Source organism: Rutidosis leptorrhynchoides, chromosome 3 (genome assembly GCF_046630445.1).
Source record: "Rutidosis leptorrhynchoides isolate AG116_Rl617_1_P2 chromosome 3, CSIRO_AGI_Rlap_v1, whole genome shotgun sequence".
Taxonomy (NCBI): Eukaryota; Viridiplantae; Streptophyta; class Magnoliopsida; order Asterales; family Asteraceae; genus Rutidosis; species Rutidosis leptorrhynchoides.
The window spans coordinates 145308008-145327442 of NC_092335.1; the positions used below are offsets into that span (position 1 = coordinate 145308008).

Below are 19435 nucleotides of genomic sequence, written 5' to 3' on the forward strand. Positions count from 1 at the left end.
TTTGTTTACGCCCATCTTTAGGCTTTCAGGTTGGCTTTGGATGGTCTCGTTTTGCCTTTTTGGTTGGCCGCATTGTTTGCCCGTTTTGTTTTTTGGATCCATCCGGCTCACCTTTAGATAGTTTTCCTAAGTTCTATTGTTATTCTGGGGCTGTTTCTACTAGCGAGCCGTGTCAGGCCTTGTATCATTTTTTGATTGGCACTTTCATTGATTTTAAAATTCAAGTCTTTGGCTTTAAAAAAGTACCTTTTTAGGGTATATTAGACCACTCCCAACGGTGAGCCATCGGGCCGCCCTCCTTGCACTTCCTTGAGGGCGCCGATGGCATTGTACCGCCATGACTCCTCCCTCCCTCGTACTCAAGCTCCTCGCCCTGGAAAATTTCCTCATATCCACGAGAGTGAGGGCGAAGTTTTGTGGTTTTTTCAATTTTCAGTGCATTTTTTTTTTCCTTTTTTTTGCTGTAAATTTATATATCATGAAAAATGGAAGTTTAAAAAAAGGTGGGTGAGGTTGAGGAAGGGGTGAGGTTGAAGATGAGTTTGGTAGGTGTAATTTATTTAATTTTGTATTTTATATTTTTATTTATATGGGACCCACTACAAAATTGATAGTTGCTAAAAATTGAGAGTTCTATACTAGTAGTATACGTGTAGTCTTCTTTTGATTTTTGTTTTTTTTTTTTTTTTTTAATCATTATTTCATATATTTGATTGGTAAATTATTGATTTTTAACTCTAACTTAGTTTTAATAATAATACATAAAGTAAATAAAAAAATTGAGGAAGTATGTCATGGTTGGCAATGGTGTGTTATGGGAGTGTTATGGGAGGAAGTGGTAAGAAAAGAGGAGAGAGAAAGCTGATGTGGCGCTGAGGAAGTGCCCATGACGGCGTCATGGTTGGGAGTGGTCTTAGTGACATTAAAAAAAATTTGACCCTTTCAAACTTGGAAAAGAAAAAAGAAGACCGAGTATTCTTTCAATAACAGATTATTATGTACAAATGGATAGATGATCATGTACTACCAATATACTTTATTCTTCACAACATCCGGTTCAAAACGGCTTGTTCATTACAACGTAAAACATAATGATACTTGTTCATTACTATAAGCCCCGCCATTGTTCCCTCATAAGTTATGAGTTGCAAGTGCATAGGAATTATATTCTTTCCAGGCTTATACTTTGAGTTGAACTCCCATATCATAACTTCCATCCATCCATCTTTCCTCTGTTCTGGAACCCAATTACCATCATGTTGATTCAACTGAGATGGGGATCTGAAATAGATAAACTTAGTTTGCTTGTTTTTCTTATGGAGTATATCCCGTACTTTCACAGGACCATACAGCCCCCGACATTTGTTTGTAAGCTTGAACACAAGGTAACATGCATATTCTGTAAGTGGAGACAGCTTTTCAATTTCAATCTTGTACTTGATCCTAAAGACATGCTCTTGTAAAAGCTCCGTCACATCTTCAAAGCTGAGATGGTGCATATGAGAAGTGAACTTTGTGTCGTATACTTATGAAATGCAGCATTAATATATACTAGACAACTTATGAAAATGAGATTTGAAGTAATGAAAGTTAGTTGAATTTGAGCAAGTTAGCTTCTTTATTCATTTATTTTTGACTTACTTGCCCTTTGGTCCCTAAAGTTTTATCTTTTTTTAATCCTTGCCTCTAAAGTATTTTTGTTTCATCCTAACCCTTAAAGTTATGATATGATTTCATTTATGTCCCCGGTTAACGGCAGTTAACCATGGGAATCTAAATGAAACCATATCAATACTTTAAGGGTTAGGATGAAACAAAAATATTTTAGAGACAAGGATTATACAAAAATACTTTAGGGACAAGGATGATAAAAAAAATACTTTAGGGACAATGATGAAAAAAAGGTAAAACTGTAAAGACCAACGTCATAATTAAGTCAAGCGGGAACGACATTTTAGGGAAATAAATAACAATTACTCCGTACTTACTTATATACGGGGATGTCAACCGTAAAGGTGCATGAGTGGTGTTTTGTCTGTTACAGGTGGTTGGTTGGCTCTTTGCTTGCGCAACAGCTCTCACCTGACATGCCTTTTTAGTTCTTTTTGTCAATGTCTTTCGACTCTATTATTTGAGGCAACAACAAGCGTCTATTTATTGGCGACTTGACTGCCGCTTAGAGCCTAGATTGAATCTCAGACATGCTTAAAAACTAATGTAAATTTGATTCTCTAATTTTCCATGGCGTCTTGTTTTTTATTTTTATTTTATTTTTTTATTTATATTTATTTTATTTTATTATTTTTTGGCCGGAGGTACTCACGAAAGCAATCTCTCTACTTTAGGGTAGAGAGATTGCTTCCGTGAGGACCACTGGCCAAAAAATTATAAAATAAAACAAAATAAATATATATAAATAAATAAAATAAAAACAAGACGCCATGGAAATAGTATAATCAAATTTCCAGGGGTTTTTAAGTCTGTCTAGGATTCAATCTAGGCTCTAAGCGGCAGTCAAATCACCAATAAATCGACGATTGTTGTTGCCTCAAATAATAGAGCCGAAAGACATTGACAAAAAGAACTCAAAAGGAAGGCCAGGTGGGAGTTGTTGTGCAAGCAAAGAGTCAACCACCGGTAACAGACCAAATACCAATCATGAACCTTTACGGTTGACATCCCCGTATATAAGTATGGAGTAATTGTTATTTATTTCCCTAAAATGTCGTTCCCGCTTGACTTAATTACGCCCTAGGTCCCTAAAGTATTTTTGTTTCATCCTATCCCTTAAATTAATGATATGGTTTCATTTAGGTCCTCATGGTTAACTGCCATTAACTCAATTCGTTAACTGTGGACCTAAATGAAACCATATCATAACTTTAAGGGTTAGGATGAAACAAAAATACTTTAGGGACAAGGATGAAAGAAAGATAAAACTTTAGGGACCAAGTGCTTAATTAAGTCTTTATTTTTATGAAAATCAAAAGGGCAAGTTACAACAACAACAACAACAACAACAACAAAACCCAATACCACAGTGAGTGGTGTATGGAGGAGGTGAGATGTAGACAATCCTTCCCCTATCCGAGAATAGAAAAAACAAGTCATTTCTCCACACAAGGTAGAGAAAGTCATCCCTCTCTCTATTCGACAGATAAAGAGATTGCTTCCGAGTGGACATCCGGCTAAAAAGTAGAAAAATAAATTATTTTTTTTAAATAGTAGGATAACATTAAAAATAGGAGGAAAATAATAATAATAATAATAATAATAATAATAAATAAATAAATAAATAAATAAATAAATAATAAACAAAAATAATAAATAAATAAGATAAAAATAATAAATAAATAAGATAAAAAACAAAAGGGCAAGTTAGTTTCTTTTAAATGTCCAACAGACAGATGAACACATGGTATGAAAAATTTGTACTGAAAATTGTTTAAATTAAGGGTTCAATTGAAGAGAGGCAAAAAAACAAACCTTGAATCATCCGAGGGTTCAAAATGAAAGGACGTCATTCTATGAGGGTTGTACAAAAACTCCTTTGCAGAAAGCGTAATATGTTTCTTTACTGTCTCTCCATAGGAATTTTCTTCAGCTATCTTGTCAGTTGACAATTGTTGCCTCTGATCAATGTTCAGGTTTGATTTTAAACCTTGTTGGACCTCCTTTAGTTTCTCGTTTTCTTTCTGATCTACCTGTAATAAAATTTAAAATGCCCATTAAAAAGTTGTAATATAGAATGTGAAAATGGTGCTAGTGCACTGGCTCCATTGAGCACCATTCCGAAATTAACTAACTTTTAATTGAAAATAAGAAGTATTCTCAGTCGTACCTTTTCAATTGCTTTAAACTCGATGCCTTGAACATAAATGGAACGACTTTCACAATAGTACGGTGAGAAGCTCTCTAGAGAAACCTCAAAAACGGTATCTTCTATCTTCTTTATGAACTGGAACAATTCAATCATCATCCACCCACTATCATCATGTCTGTGTGTTGCAAAATATGCATGTGAAGTTTTATCCCCCATTTTGTACTTGAGGTTCACGTATGTCAGTTTTCTAGAAGCTATTATTGGATTGCAGAACTTGAAGACCAAACGAACCGCATAAGTAACATCCAAAGATAAAACCGTAGTATTTAGCTTGATCCGGATCTTCAAATTTGATATATCCATCACATTCACCACTTTAGGAAACCTGCATGACACGTTACAAACTTTTAATCTATCTAAGCATTACATTTTCTCCCCTTACAAAGGAACCCATCGTATACACTTACAGAGGGGGAAAAAAAAAAAAACTCAAGACATACTATAGATGTATATGGAGGCAGAGAGGAACCTTATGATTGACTTTTGAGTAGATCTGCACTTATGTGATATACCGTCTCGATATGAAAACTTTGTTGCTGATATCAATATATTAACTTTACCAGTACTGCTTAGTGAAAGCCACTGTTATACATAGCCATAAGTTACATTTATGTTATCTTAGAGTATACCTTTGTAGACCAATATATCATACACAAAATAAAGTGAAGAAGGGATTACCACTTCCCCCTTTTGAATGAAGATTCCTTCGGTTAGCAATTTGTAGAGTTCCTTCGCTCGTGTAGAAGAGTAGATTTCGGGGGTTTTGGACATACCAATGATTTCTCTATGGTTCCTAGGCAGTTTTGGTTCCCAAATTTCATCATCTTCCTATTATTATACATCAAATCAAAAAAATTATTGTACCCCAAATTACATGTACTAACTGAAACTTATCCCAACCACGTACATGTATAACATATATGCCAATATGACATTTCACTTTGTAACCAATTAGTGACCCTATATATATATATATATATATATATATATATATATATATATATATATATATATATATATATATATATATATATATATATATATATATATATATATATATACTGTTAGGGATCTTCAAATGCAATAGGGAGAGATGGATATTTATTATAAAGGAAGCTGAATGCTTTTATTATCACAAAGGGAAATTAGAACAAGATAACTCAGAGGATTTCCACAACCATTGGAATCCCTCTGCCCAAGCTTAAACAAGCCGATTCAAAAGACAAGAAAAATAAGCATGACCCTTACACTACCAATACAGCTCCTTATATTCTAACAGAGTAATTAATCTTGACCCTTCAGTTGCCCTTTATTCCTTCTCTTGTAAACCTTCCATATCATGGGTTTGGGCTCAACGGTATTGGGTTGGAATTCTTGGGCTTGTTCTCTATCAATGGCCGCCTCCGTAGCAATAGGCTTGTCCTCAAGCCGGAAATCTGGGTATTGACTTTGGATGTTAAAAGCATCCTCCCATGTGGAGTCTTCAATGGACCCAGATGACCATTGGATCAGCCATTGGGTAACCTCCTTCCCATCCCTTTTTATAGTTCTAGTATCAATGCATTTTTCTGGGTGGAGATTAGTTGCATCAGTCTCCATTCCAGGCGGTAATTCTGCTTCCACTGGTGCAGCTCCAATGGCACGTTTAAGGAGTGAAACATGAAACACCGGATGGATTTTAGAAGAACTTGGAAGTTGAAGTTTATACGCAGCAGCTCCCACGCGTTCAATAATGACAAATGGACCATAGAAACGGGGTGATAGCTTCTGATTGATCCTTCGAACAACCGATTGTTGCCTGTGTGGTCTTAGTTTCAAGAACACCCAATCTCCTACGGCAAACTCAACATCTCGCCTATGTTTATCCGCTGAGGATTTCATCGTGGCTTGAGAGCGAGAATAATGATATTTGAGTTGTTTAATAGCCTCATCACGATCCAACAATTCCTGCATAACAGCCTCACATCTAACTTCTCCGGGAACAAACTGAAATAGTGTAGGGGGTGGTCTACCATAAACAACTCCGGAGGGAGTGGTGTTTGTGGATACATGGTATGCGGTATTATGCCAAAATTCCGCCCATGGGATCCAGTGATACCACGACTTGGGTTGATCAGCAGCAAAACATCTTAGGTATGTTTCAAGGCTTCGATTTACCACCTCTGTTTGCCCGTCTGTCTCGGGATGATATGCCGAGCTGAATCTGAGTTTGCTTCCTTGGAGTGTGAATATTTCTTTCCAAAACTTACTTAAGAATAGTGGGTCCCGATCACTTAGAACTGACTTGGGAATCCCGTGGAGACGTATCACTTCTTTCAAAAAAACATCAGCCAAACTTCTAGCAGTGAAGGGGTGCTTTAAGGGAATAAAATGGCAGTATTTGGACAACCTATCAACAACAACCAGAATTGTGTCGAACCCTTTTGATCTTGGAAGCCCAGTGATAAAATCTATAGAAATATCCTCCCAAATGGATTGCGGAATTGGCAATGGTTGGAGCAGTCCAGTAGGAGCAAGAGTAGAGGATTTATAACGTTGACAAATGTCGCACGCTTGGACGAATTGCTTAACTGTTTTGACCATGCCGAACCAATATACATGTGCAGCCAAACGTCGATATGTGCGATAAAATCCCGAGTGACCACCACTTGGGCTGCTGTGAAATTCGTCTAGAAGTTTTGGTATCCAAGTAGATGTAGAAGGGATTACCAACTTGTTTTTATGGAAGAGCTTCCCATTAATAACCGAGTAACTTGGATGTGAAGATGGCTGATCAGTCACAGCTTGGAGTAATTTCTGGATGCGTGAATCAGTTTCGTAGCCTTCAGTCAGAGTGTTCCCATCAAGCCATTGAGGGTATGATATCATTGAAGTGAGTTCAGCGCCTTCATGAATACGGGAGAGAGAATCAGCAGCCCTATTCTCTTTTCCAGGTTTGTAAAAAATGTTGAATTGGTATCCCATCAATTTAGCCAACCAGTTTTGTTGATCCGTAGTGGTGATCCTTTGATCCATCAAGTGTCGGAGACTTTTCTGATCTGTAAAGACAGTGAATTCTCGTCCAATTAAATATGGACGCCAATGTTGAATCGACAAGGCGAGAGCCATGATTTCTTTTTCATAAGCTGATTTAGTGAGTGTTTTATCAGATAAAGCTTTGCTGAAGTATGATATGGGTTTGCGGTTCTGCATAAGAACAGCCCCAATACCCCGTCCCGAGGCATCACACTCAATTTCAAACGGTTTAGAAAAATCAGGAAGTGTTAGCACGGGTGCTTCAGTCATTTTGCGTTTAAGTTCATCGAAGGCAGACTGTTGTTCCAACGACCAGTGAAAGTTATCCTTTTTTGTGATTTCAGTAAGTGGTTGAGCTATCTTGCCATAATTCTGGATGAATTTTCTATAATAACCCGTAAGCCCAAGAAAACCACGTACACCTTTAACAGTAGTAGGAATGGGCCAATCGCGGACTGATTGAATTTTTGACGGGTCCATAGAAACGCCCTTACTGTCCAGAATATGCCCCAAATATTCAACTGATTGTATGCCAAAACTGCTCTTGGTGTCATTAATCACTAGTTTGTGAAGGTGCAAGAGTTGCAAAACAGTGGATAGAAGATGAAGGTGTTGCTCCCATGTAGAGCTGTACAAAAGAATGTCATCAAAAAAGACAAGTACACCCTTTCGTAAGAGGGGTCGGAAAATCTCGTTCATGAGAGCTTGGAAAGTGGCCGGAGCATTGGTCAAGCCAAAAGGCATGACGAGGAATTCATAGTGCCCATCGTGTGTACGGAATGCGGTTTTCTCGACATCACATTCGCGAACACGCACTTGATAGAATCCTGACTTAAGGTCGATCTTAGAAAAGAAGGTCGATCCATAGAGTTCATCCAGTAATTCTTCAACAATTGGAATAGGGTATTTGTCAGGGATTATGGCTCTATTTAGTGTGCGATAATCTATACAAAGCCTCCATGTAGCATCCTTTTTCTTTACTAAGATTACTGGGCTGGAAAAAGCGCTTTGACTAACCCGAATGATACCCATTGTTAACATCTCTTGAACCTGACGTTCTATCTCATCTTTTTGAGCATGTGGATACCTGTATGGCCGAACACAAATGGGACCTTGTCCAGCATAAAGGTTGATGGCATGTTCGATTGCTCGGATGGGTGGCAGACCCTGTGGTTTTTGAAACACCGAAGCAAACTGAGATAAAATAGAAGCTAGTTGAACCTATTGTTGGTGATCAAGCTTAACATCAGAATCAACAGACAAGTGATGTAGGTGTCCCTCTATACAGTTTTGAAGTGAAGAGTAGGTCAACAGTGGCGAATTTATACCATGTAACTTCACTTGGTGACCATTATCCCAAAACCTGACAACTTGTGTCTGCCAATTGAATACCACATCTCCAAGACGACCAAGCCAAGCAATCCCCAAAATAAAGTCCAATGGTCCCAGATCGTATACGAGAGCGTCTACTACACAATTGAAATCTCCAAATTTAAGTGAAGTGTCTTTACATTGCTCAGTGACTAGAATGCGATTACCATCTCCTAAACGAATTTTCAGTGGCCCAATTGAAATGGTTTCCAAACTCAAGGCTGTGACTAACTTTGTAGAGATGAAATTGTGAGAAGCACCACTATCAATAAGAATCAGAGCTGGTAAACCCTGTAGTTCACCCATTAATTTGATGGTACGTAGGTTAGAAGATGATTCATCAGACAGACCACAAAATTCTAAAGCTTGGCACTCACCATCGATGATTTCCTCTTCCTCTTGCTCGATACACCGAATCTCACCTTCATCATTTAATTCCTCACCGTCTGCTAATAAGAGAACCCTCAATTGACCTTCAACGCATTTGTGTTGAGGCGTGTATTTTTGGCCACAACGATAACAAAGACCACGACGACGATAGTCTTCCCAATCTGTTTTCGATAAGTGCTTGGTGTTTGACGATGATTGGGTATTAGAACGGTGAGGGTAATGTGTTGTATTGTGGGCTGGAGTAGCAGTAGGGTTTGTACTTGTTTTGGGCTTAGTAAGTGAAGATGGAGAGTATAGTGGGCCTGACTTATCATAATGAATTGTAGGCTTCCATCCAGAGTGGCGTGAGCCCTGAAATTGTTTCTTCTCTGCACGACCAGTGGCGATGGCTACATTACGTGCGAAATCCATTGCTTGGTCACACGATTTTGGATTAAGCGTTCGTACCCAGTTACGAACATCATCTTGTAATCCGCGAAGAAACATGCCAATCATTTGTTCCTCTGATTGGTTTGGAATTAGGGCAGAAAGGGCCTCAAATTCCTCAATATAACGCTCGATGTCTCCATCGTCAAACAAGGAACCAAGAGCTTCGTGAGCGTTTCTAAATTTCGTACCACTGAATCGTGTCATTAATTTGGTGCGAAACTCTCCCCAATCAGTATTGGGGTGTTTGATGAATAGGTTAGCAAACCAATTTAATGCCACTCCATCCATACACATTTGTGTTAATACGAGTTTTTGATCTGGTGGTGTGTGGTGTACATGAAAGTAGAGTTCTGCTTTTGTGATCCATCCCCGTGGATCGTTACCATCGAAATATGGAAGTTTAACTTTGGGCAACGAAAACAAAGACTCGTCGAGGTGATTTTCACGATCTGGTGTTTCATACACAGTTTTTTTTTTTAATTCCTGATGAAGATCCAATAATGATTGTTGGGTGAGGAGATGAATCTGAATTTGAAGTTTTTGTCTGTTGTTTTTGATTGTTTGTAGCAATCATTTGTTCAAGTAAATCTGTTACTGATTTAACAGCGGTAGTGAGGTCATCCACCTTAGATGTGAGTTGACTGAGTTGCTCATCATGAGAATCAATCTTTGATTGCAATCGAGTGGTGATAGAAGGCTGTTCTGTATTCACCATATTGGAGATGATGGGAGAAGGGCAATGGAACCAATTGTTAGGGATCTTCAAATGCAATAGGGAGAGATGGATATTTATTATAAAGGAAGCTGAATGCTTTTATTATCACAAAGGGAAATTAGAACAAGATAACTCAGAGGATTTCCACAACCATTGGAATCCCTCTGCCCAAGCTTAAACAAGCCGATTCAAAAGACAAGAAAAATAAGCATGACCCTTACACTACCAATACAGCTCCTTATATTCTAACAGAGTAATTAATCTTGACCCTTCAGTTGCCCTTTATTCCTTCTCTTGTAAACCATCCATATCATGGGTTTGGGCTCAACGGTATTGGGTTGGAATTCTTGGGCTTGTTCTCTATCATATACACTCTATTTTCTTTAACTTATCAATGGAGATGGGTTTGCACCCAACGTTACTCAACATATCATCGAAACGATTCCGTTTTCTGCTTCTTCCAGAATTAACTGTCAGTTGACCGATAGATATATTGACCAACTGATTGATATTTGATCCTGATCAATTAAGATCTCATATATACAAGTTATATCTTAAATTATATATATATATATATATATATATATATATATATATATATATATATATATATTTTTAATTTAATACTATGTCTTGCCATAAACGCACTGAAAGAATAATGATCACTTACCTGGAATTATATCGCTTTTTTTAGTTGATTTACAACTTCAGTAGCCTCTGGTCGCAAATTGACATCATCGCACAAACATCGATAAGCAATATCTGCAAACGTAGTAAATGAACGTAGCAAAATTTGTTTCTTTAAACCCTCAAACACCATCACACTAAGTGTTTCTTCTTCATAGTGCCTTTTAACCAAAGAGACTAACGATACACTGTGATCCAAATATCCATTTGTCCACGCCAGTCTCCCACGTAATATCTCGAATAAAATCACCCCAAATGAATATATAACAGATGTTAACGAACCCTGTTTGGCGGACTCTGGGTCAAGGTAGGCATAAGTACCATCGTTGATATGTTCCACGTTGAACTGTAATGAATCTAATGAGGACATCTCCATAATAGATATTTTTGCCTTCCAATCATCTTTTGTTTTTGTTTCTACTTTGGAGGCAGCCTTCCAATTGACGACATTTAGTAGAATGCTACTGCTTTTGATGTCCCCAAGTGTAACCTTCTTTAGAAGTGTTACATCACCCTTGTGAAAGAATTCTAATCCGGTCGCAATGGCAATGCATATATCGAGCCGTTTCATCCAGGTAAGACTAGCATCACTCAAATACATATCAAGACTACTATTAGGCACATCCTGGTAAACAATAATGGTTTCATTCATTTTGTTACAGTATCCCACAAGACCAATGATATTCTCATGCTTACGGTTTAGAAGAATATCAAGTTCCGTCCGAAATTGACGATCTCCTTCACCAGACTTGCTATTCCATCGCTTCGCAACAATGGCTGTACTTGCATTAACATCAGCAACAACCCCAGCAGCAGCATTAGCATGTGGAAGTTGTCCTTTGTAAGCCTTCCAGTCTCTTCCCTCTCCAACACAATTCTTTTGACTGAAGTTTTGCGTTGCAAATTCGATGTCTTCAAGCGAAATTTGGAGGTTATTCATGAGGTTTTCCTGTGAATCAAGAGTGTTACCGTCAACTTCATAATCAAAATACATTAGGTCGATCATTTTAAGCTCAACATTTCTTATAGAACGAGATACCAATGATCAAGAAAGTGAAGATAAAAAAGATATATATATTTTGAAAATATTTTACTTACTTGAAAGTCCAATGCTTTCTCCAGCTCCTTGATGACAGTTTTCATTTGCGGACGCTTGGATTGAGTTTGTCGTAAACATTCAAATGAAATATCCAGAAATGTATCTAAAGAATCTTGATTGGGTCCTTTATTCGTGGAAAACACATCAGTTTCTTCTTCTGATAGCATAGGATCCATCATTTCCTTTATCGTCCCTTCACGGAAGCGCCGATATGCAATGGGTGCAAGCCCTTTGTCATTTTTAGCTGTGTTGTAATCAGAATCATATGCCAACCTCCCACAAAATATCTCAAATAGAACCACTCCAAAGGCGTAAATATCTGATTCTATTTCCAGCTTACCCGTCCTTTCATATTCAGGATCCCAGTACACTTTTGTATCAATGCTAGCATCTTGATCCTTTGGGTGTAATTTTAAGAGCCCAAAGTAGGCTATCTTTGCCTCTAACACCGTCTCCGACTTCTTGACTAGCAGAATGTTCGCACTCTTTATGTCACCATGTATTACCTTTTTTTTGCTGTCCATCCTGGTGTGAAGATGATTGAGCCCACGTGCAATCTCAAGGCAAATTTGTAAACGTACCTTCCATGTCAGTTTATTCCTGGTATTGTGATTGCTTCTCAAATAGTCATTTAGGCTTTCATTAGAACCATGCTCGTATACAAGCATCATTTCGGGACCCGTGTCACAAAAGCCAAGAAGAGAGGCTATGTTGGGATGCTTATAACTAGTACGCTCTTCAATTTCTGCATGGAAATCTTTTTTTTCTTGCCCATGTTTTCTACTGGAGATGACTTTTATTGCTACAGCGATGCGCTTACTTATTGAACAGGAACTTTTACTTTCAAATTGATCAAGTTCTGCTTTGTACACAGTATTATATGTGTCTAACCCAACACGACACTTATCTGAAAAATCCTCAGTGGCTCGAACTATATCACCATGTTGAAACCTTGAGAGTATCGTGGTTTCTCCCTGCAACATTGTGTTATATTGAGCTAGTTAGTAGTAACTAGAAATAAGTAAAACCTAATAATAGAAACACACACACACACACACACACACATATATTTATTTATTTACAGTCGCAGAAGAAAATTTTTATACGAAACAACAAATGATTTCATTAAAACATGTCGGGTGATCTGTTTATTTTTAGGTTTCGCAAATTAAACCTCCTAGCGACAACCAGATTGGGTCCTCACTAGCGAGTAAAACCTCTGGGTGACGAGCCCCAAAGCGACGAGACCCTTATTTAAATTTATTTGAAATCTTATAGATATAAAAGTCATCTTTTGCGTTTTCTGAACCAAGATCCTAAAAACTACTCTTTTTCATTATATTATTATTATATTATATTATTATTATGTAATAACAATATGAAGAGTGATTTTCGTTCTATAATTCTTCATTTTTTTTCTTTCAAAAACCAGTGATTTTGTGTTTTTTTAAACTTATCAAATGTACTTACTTGACATTTTAATGCTTTGTGAAGTTCTTTGATGACATCTTCCATTGTTGGGCGCTTGGCTTGAGTTTAACCTCCTAGCGACAACCAGATTGGGTCCTCACTAGCGAGTAAAACCTCTGGGTGACGAGCCCCAAAGCGACGAGACCCTTATTTAAATTTATTTGAAATCTTATAGATATAAAAGTCAAGTTATCTTTTGTGTTTTCTGAACTAACAAGATCCTAAAAACTACTCTTTTTCATTATATTATTATTATATTATATTATTATATTATTATTATGTAATAACAATATAAAGAGTGATTTTCATTCTATAATTCTTCATTTTTTTTCTTTCAAAAACCAGTGATTTTGCGTTTTTTTAAACTTATCAAATGTACTTGCTTGACATTTTAATGCTTTGTGAAGTTTCTGATGACATCTTCCATTGTTGGGCGCTTGGCTTGAGTTTCTGCCAAGCATTGGTAGGCGACTTCTGAAAATGCGTCGAAAGAATCTTGATTGGGTCCTTTGTTTAGAGTGAACATGTGTTCATCATCTTCTTCTATCATCTTGGGATCTATCAATTCCTTTAGAGTTTTCTCGTTGAATCGTCGTCGTGCAATAGGTGCAAGCCCCATACTGTTTTCATCAGTGAAAACCCGATCATAGGCCAGCCTCCCAGATACGATTTCAAACAACACTACCCCGAAGGAATAAACATCGGATTCTGTTTTATACCTACCAGTAGCCGCATATTCCGGATCCCAGTACACCTCTGTGCCTACAACACGTTTAGTTTGGATAGTGGCTGCTTGCTGATCTTTTGGGTGGAATTTGGAGAGACCGAAGTCAGCAATTTTTGCATTCCAATTCTCATCCAACAAAATATTTGCACTTTTGATGTCTCTGTGTATTATCTTTCGTTTTCCTTTCATGTTGGTGTGAAGGTACTTCAACCCTTGAGCAATATCAAGACATATTTGTAATCTCTGACACCAATTAAGATTAATCTTCCTTTCAGCGCTTCTCAAATAGTCATCGAGGCTTCCATTAACAATGAATTTGTAGACAAGAATCAGTTCTCGATTTTCGGTGTTAAATCCAAGAAGAGAGACTATGTTGCGATGATTACAATTAGTAAGCAATTCCAGTTCTGCCGCAAACCCTCGTTCGCCTTCATCATCTTCTCTACGGGTTATTTTTTTTATGCTTGTCTTTTGGGCCATACATCTTTTTTCCCCTCTTCCTTTGATGAAAAACTTTCGATATCAAAGTGTTCAAGATCCGCTTTGTACACCTTACCATAACCTCCTTCCCCAATACAGTATTTCTCTTGAAAATTATTGGTGGCAGACTCTATATCAGCTAGTTGAATCCTCAAGTGTTCCAAGTGAACCATCTACAAAATTATTAGGTTAAGTGAGAATGAAAAAGAGTTATTGCTTAATTTTACATGCTAGTATGGATATATTATATAGAATTATAAGCAGCCCATGTCCTTCATACCTTGTCATTCGCTTATCGGCCTGTTGATGTTTAACAGTTTTATAGACTCTCAAGTGGACAAGGGGAAGGGTAAGGATGTGACGATTATCGAGTAGTTACGATGGTTATGGCTTGAAGACTAATTGTGCTTGAGGATTAATAGGAGTTCCTTTTATTGGGTAGAAATAACCCTAGAACTCATGCTCTTGATAGTGTAGTCTTTCAGTCAAGTTTGTGAATGAACCCTAAAAGGGTGGTTTAGTGGTTGGGTGCTTGGGAATCTCCAAAGGAGACCCAGGTTCAATCCCCATCAACCTCACTTTGGGGCCTTGCCTTTCAAAAAAAAAAGTCAAGTTTGTGAATATCTTTTGAAATGGGTCATAAGTACTACTTTTGTTGTAATGGGTTGATTGACACTTAATGGATATATGTATGGATTTAATATGTTTGAAATTGTTGGTTTAATGTGATATTGAAGTTTGAATGGGTTGTAAGTGAATTGTGAATGTGGATGTCAAAATGGGTTTCCAGATTTTGTTCAAAGTGTTGAAAAAGCCGAAACTGGACAGTCAGCATGCGCCGTATCAGTTAATGATGCGCCGCATCTGATGCAGTTAAAAAAAAGTTTTTGTTTTTCGGTTATGAGTCGAGGTTGTTTTATAAATGGTGTTAGTTGTGGTCAATCTATAACAACCGTGGTCCTATACCTTTACAACCTTGATTTTGAATTTAACTAATACTAACGGCCACTAACGAAAAAGCTCTAGTCTCCCATCTTTTTTTTTTGGGCCGGAGGTCCTCACAGAAGCAATATCTCTACCCTGGAGTAGAGAGAGGGATGACTTTCTCACCCTGTGGATAATTTTTTTTTCGACTCGTGGTTAGAGAAACGACTTCTCTTCTATTCTAGGGTAGAGGAAGGATTGTCTACATATCACCTCACCCATACCTCGCATGTGCGAGTTTGGGTATTGTTGTTGTTGTGGTTCATATTGTATGCATGTTCATATTATATTTGTTATTGATATTGAAATACGTTTTCAAAAACGTATAACTACCAACATAAATCAACTACGGAATAGTTAGAAGCAAAACCTTTTTGAATTGGGAAAAGAATATTGTATTTACTATTTTCAGTCATAAATGCTAGTAAATACAAATTTCATATTATGAAATAGAAAATCAGCTTTTGTTTACCTTCAAGAGGTTGGATGATGTAGCCTCATCTGCATATACTGGGTGTTCTCTTAAAACCTTACTTTCATGTTTCAATTGATGTGCTAGCGCACCCTCCAATTTTTTGACAACTTGATCCATAGTAGGACGTCGTAACTGCTTCTCCAAGCAGCGATACGCAATCTCCGAGAAGATTTTAAGTGATTCTGAGTCCATTTGTTTCTTTAGACCCTTATGAATGATTTCATCCAACTTTTTATCTTTACAATTGGCAGCCATCTTCGGTAGAGACTGATCTACTCCGCCATCTTTAATCCATGCTTTTCTACCACAAATGACTTCAAATAACATCACCCCAAAAGAATAAACGTCATATCTTGGTGTCACGGTAGTGGCATCTATACATGATAGGTCTCTGTAGTTTGACGTATCAAAGTGGTGAGACGAAAGAAGGTGATGCCTCCAACTTCCCGGAAATTTCATTGAATGTTCAAAACCAAATATCTTGGGTTCCCAATCTCTATCTAAAAGAATTTTAAAGCTACTAATGTCACAATGTATGACATCATAATGAATGTGATTCAGCGCTTGTGCAACACCTACACATATTTTCAGCCTTTGGGTCCATGTTAAATTAGTTGCATCAGTAAGATGCTGATCTAGATGTCCATGAACTGGACGTTCGTAAATGATGATCTTCTCACCATTTTCGTCACAAAAGCCAGCAATAGAGGCAATATTTTTATGGCTGAGACCATCAAGCATGTTAATCTCTGACCAGAACCCAGCTATTTGCTCATATGTATTGCCTACCCTTCGTGCGATAATATCAGTCAATTTTGCAGATCGCAACATTTGCCCATTGTAATACTTTCCGAATTCACCTTCCTGAATGAGATTTTCATCAGAAAAGTTGTTGGTTGCCGAGACAATCACTTGAAGTCCGATCTGTAGGTGATCAAATTCTCAGGGTAAGTGATATAATTAGGAAACAAAAAAATGAGTGAAATTATAAAACTTAAGAATAAGTATGAGCAAGGAGTATTTTTTTCAAGCTTATTGCTAATAAAAGTACTGTAACGTACACCTACTTTTACAAGTCTACCTCATACTGTAGTTCAATTTCAATATTTGTGTTCGTATCCATTTGACCAAATTATGACAAATGAATAAAATCATAAAACTTGAGAATAAAATGGGTAAGAAATAAATATTAAGTAATTCAGTTATATAGTTAATTTCATCTCAGTCTGTAAGAAACTAACAGAAAAGATTATATGGCAACTCGTAATTTCTTACCATCTGCTGCAGTACATGATTGTAAGCTTCATAAAGTCTATCACAAACTTGGTTAGCATCTGGACGTTGTGTTGGATCTTTGTGTAAGCAAGAGTAGGCTGTTTCTGCAAAACACTTGAATGATTTTGACTCCTTAATTTGTTCCCACATACCAGTATGCGTTATCTCCTCCAGTGTTTCATTTTCATAATGAAATTTGGCCAATTCACCCAGTAACGGCTCATTAACTTCGAATGCCTTTCTCCTTCCCAAGATTTCAAATAAAACGATACCCAACGAGTAGATATCCGACTTGTGTGTCACACCTCCACTCTTTTCAACTGCCGGATCTATATACCCTCGTGTAACAATAGCATCGGAAAAGAAAACTTGGTCCCTTTGACTTATTGAATGTTTGATTGAAAATTCAAATCCAGAGAGTCTAGGCGACATATTTTTATCCAATAGAATTGTGGAGCTATTGATATTGCGATGTATGATACCATAACTCCTGCCCAACTCATTATGGATGTGTCGTATTGCACACGCAACATGATAACATATATTCAGTCTATCAAACCAATTCAAGGTTGGTTTGCTTAGATGCATCACTAGACTTCCCCTGGCACAATAAGGATATATGATGATCTTCTCACCCTTTTCATCACAAAACCCAATCAGGGATATTATATTTTCATGTAGAAGACCAGAGACGACGGAAATCTCTGTCAAGAACTCAATGTTTCCTTGCCCATGTCTACGATCTAACCTTCGAGCACTAATTTTCATAAACTTCCCCGACAGAAAGAGTCTACCTTTATAGACCTTTCCAAAACCACCCATCCCGATGACATTTTTATCATCAAAATTGTTGGTGGCATGTAGTATTTCTTCAAGTGAGATTTTTAACTGAGATAACCCTCTGACTGATGATGCCATATTTCTATTGATCAACTGAAAATTAGGAAGCACAAAATCAACGGGTTACAAATGATTAAAGAGAGAAGATTTCAAGTGAACATCTAGAGAAGCGCAAGAACAATTTCTTAAAATGAATAAACCAAGGTGAATGATATAACATTTCATTAATAGCAGGGATAAACATTAAAAAAAAATACCTTATTTTTTGATAAAAAAAAATTTCAGTGTAATTTTTTTTCGCGTTAAATTCAGGTGGGGCGGATACCCCTTTGGGTAAAGCCTATCTTCCGCCACTACATATATATATATATATATATATATATATATATATATATATATATATATATATATATATATATATATATATATATATATATATATATATATATATATATATATATAGGGGCAGGATCAATGGGGAAGTAACTAATCGGGGGGAAGCGGGGGAAGCAAATTTTTTTTTTTTTTTCGTTTTTACGAAAATATGAACATTTAGAAGAGACACTTCGTGATGAATGTTATTATTTAGGCGGGAAAACGATCGACAAAAATAACATTCAAGATAATATTGTTCGTGAAGAATATGAACGTTTTTTTTTCTTCATGTTTTGTGAAGTAAAATTTAGCCCGATTTAGAGTTTAGGGTTTAGGGTTTGGTGTTTTGGGTTTATTCCATAAACCCAAAACACCAAACCCTAAACCCTAAACTCTAAACCGTCCGTGTTAAAAACTCAATCTAAATCCTAAATCTAAAACCCTAAATCTAAACCCTAAACCCTAATATCTAAACCCTATAAACCCTAATATCTAAACCCTAATATCTAAACCCCAATAGCTAAAACCTCAACATACGCTCGAAAAACACGATAATTGTTATATACTACTTCTTCGAGCGTTTTCCCGCCAAAATAAAAACATTTATCACAAAGTGTCTCTACTAAATGTTCAGATTTTCATCTCATCTATAATGTTCGTGAACAAAGTTTTTTCAAAAAACGAAAAGAAAAAAAAAGTTTTTGCTTCCCCCAATCACCTAAAAATTATTATGGATGTAATTGTCTATGAATTCTTTTATCAGTTACACCAATAGAAGTAGAATTCGTCCCTCCTAATAATATTTTTCTAAAAGCATCTGATGGTTAGTTGAACTAAAAAAGCAAAAATATACCTTAGTCGACTGAAAATATTCAACATATATTAATCTATATCTTTAACTACTAACTCAAAATAATCAGAGCTATAAAAAAACATAATGACAAGTCAATATAAACTAATCTGTATCTACTAATCGAAATAATCATAATCGATATATATATATATATATATATATATATATATATATATATATATATATATATATATATATATATATATATATAACCACATATCAATATACCTGCGTTACTATCAGGGGCGGATCTATCTTTCATCGAGAGATAGCACGTGCTATCAGTCAATATAGCTAACAAAGTGCAAAATTTTAAGAGTTTTGTTTGGTAATATGGAAGTACAACCAGTACTTTTTAAGTTTGAGT

General features: G+C 36.6%; 3 protein-coding genes across 3 annotated transcripts; all 3 read right to left on the bottom strand.

The window, feature by feature from the left end:
- Positions 1–250: 250 nt before the first annotated feature.
- On the bottom strand, positions 251–9382 carry LOC139900469 (uncharacterized). Its single transcript, XM_071883238.1, has 8 exons — positions 8240–9382; positions 5213–8119; positions 4562–4711; positions 4353–4465; positions 3842–4208; positions 3487–3704; positions 1099–1485; positions 251–461 (listed from the first exon to the last, which is right to left on the bottom strand). Exons 1-8 carry the CDS (start codon positions 9380–9382, stop codon positions 251–253), a joined length of 5496 nt encoding a protein of 1831 aa, XP_071739339.1.
- Positions 9383–10479: 1097 nt separating this feature from the next.
- On the bottom strand, positions 10480–13104 carry LOC139900470 (receptor-like protein kinase FERONIA). The gene is made up of 3 exons (XM_071883240.1): positions 13060–13104; positions 11589–12563; positions 10480–11439 (listed from the first exon to the last, which is right to left on the bottom strand). Exons 1-3 carry the CDS (start codon positions 13102–13104, stop codon positions 10480–10482), a joined length of 1980 nt encoding a protein of 659 aa, XP_071739341.1.
- A 346-nt stretch (positions 13105–13450) lies between these two features.
- LOC139900471 (uncharacterized) lies at positions 13451–17918 on the bottom strand. The gene is made up of 4 exons (XM_071883241.1): positions 17001–17918; positions 15723–16649; positions 14343–14439; positions 13451–14286 (listed from the first exon to the last, which is right to left on the bottom strand). Exons 1-4 carry the CDS (start codon positions 17916–17918, stop codon positions 13451–13453), a joined length of 2778 nt encoding a protein of 925 aa, XP_071739342.1.
- Positions 17919–19435: the final 1517 nt, after the last annotated feature.

Coding starts and splice junctions, on each gene's coding strand:
- LOC139900469 (XM_071883238.1), bottom strand. CDS start 9,382: ATGTGTATGGATGGAGTGGCATTAAATTGGTTTGCTAACCTATTCATC. Junction 8,120..8,239: donor TTTGGGATAATGGTCACCAA/GTGAAGTTACAT, acceptor CACCAACAATAG/GTTCAACTAGCTTCTATTTT. Junction 4,712..5,212: donor CCAAACCCATGATATGGAAG/GTTTACAAGAGA, acceptor GTATAATAATAG/GAAGATGATGAAATTTGGGA.
- LOC139900470 (XM_071883240.1), bottom strand. CDS start 13,104: ATGGAAGATGTCATCAAAGAACTTCACAAAGCATTAAAATGTCAA. Junction 12,564..13,059: donor ACAAAGCATTAAAATGTCAA/GTAAGTACATTT, acceptor ACAATGTTGCAG/GGAGAAACCACGATACTCTC. Junction 11,440..11,588: donor AGAAAGCATTGGACTTTCAA/GTAAGTAAAATA, acceptor CTTGATTCACAG/GAAAACCTCATGAATAACCT.
- LOC139900471 (XM_071883241.1), bottom strand. CDS start 17,918: ATGGCATCATCAGTCAGAGGGTTATCTCAGTTAAAAATCTCACTTGAA. Junction 16,650..17,000: donor ATCATGTACTGCAGCAGATG/GTAAGAAATTAC, acceptor GATCACCTACAG/ATCGGACTTCAAGTGATTGT. Junction 14,287..14,342: donor TATTGGGGAAGGAGGTTATG/GTAAGGTGTACA, acceptor TTTTCATCAAAG/GAAGAGGGGAAAAAAGATGT.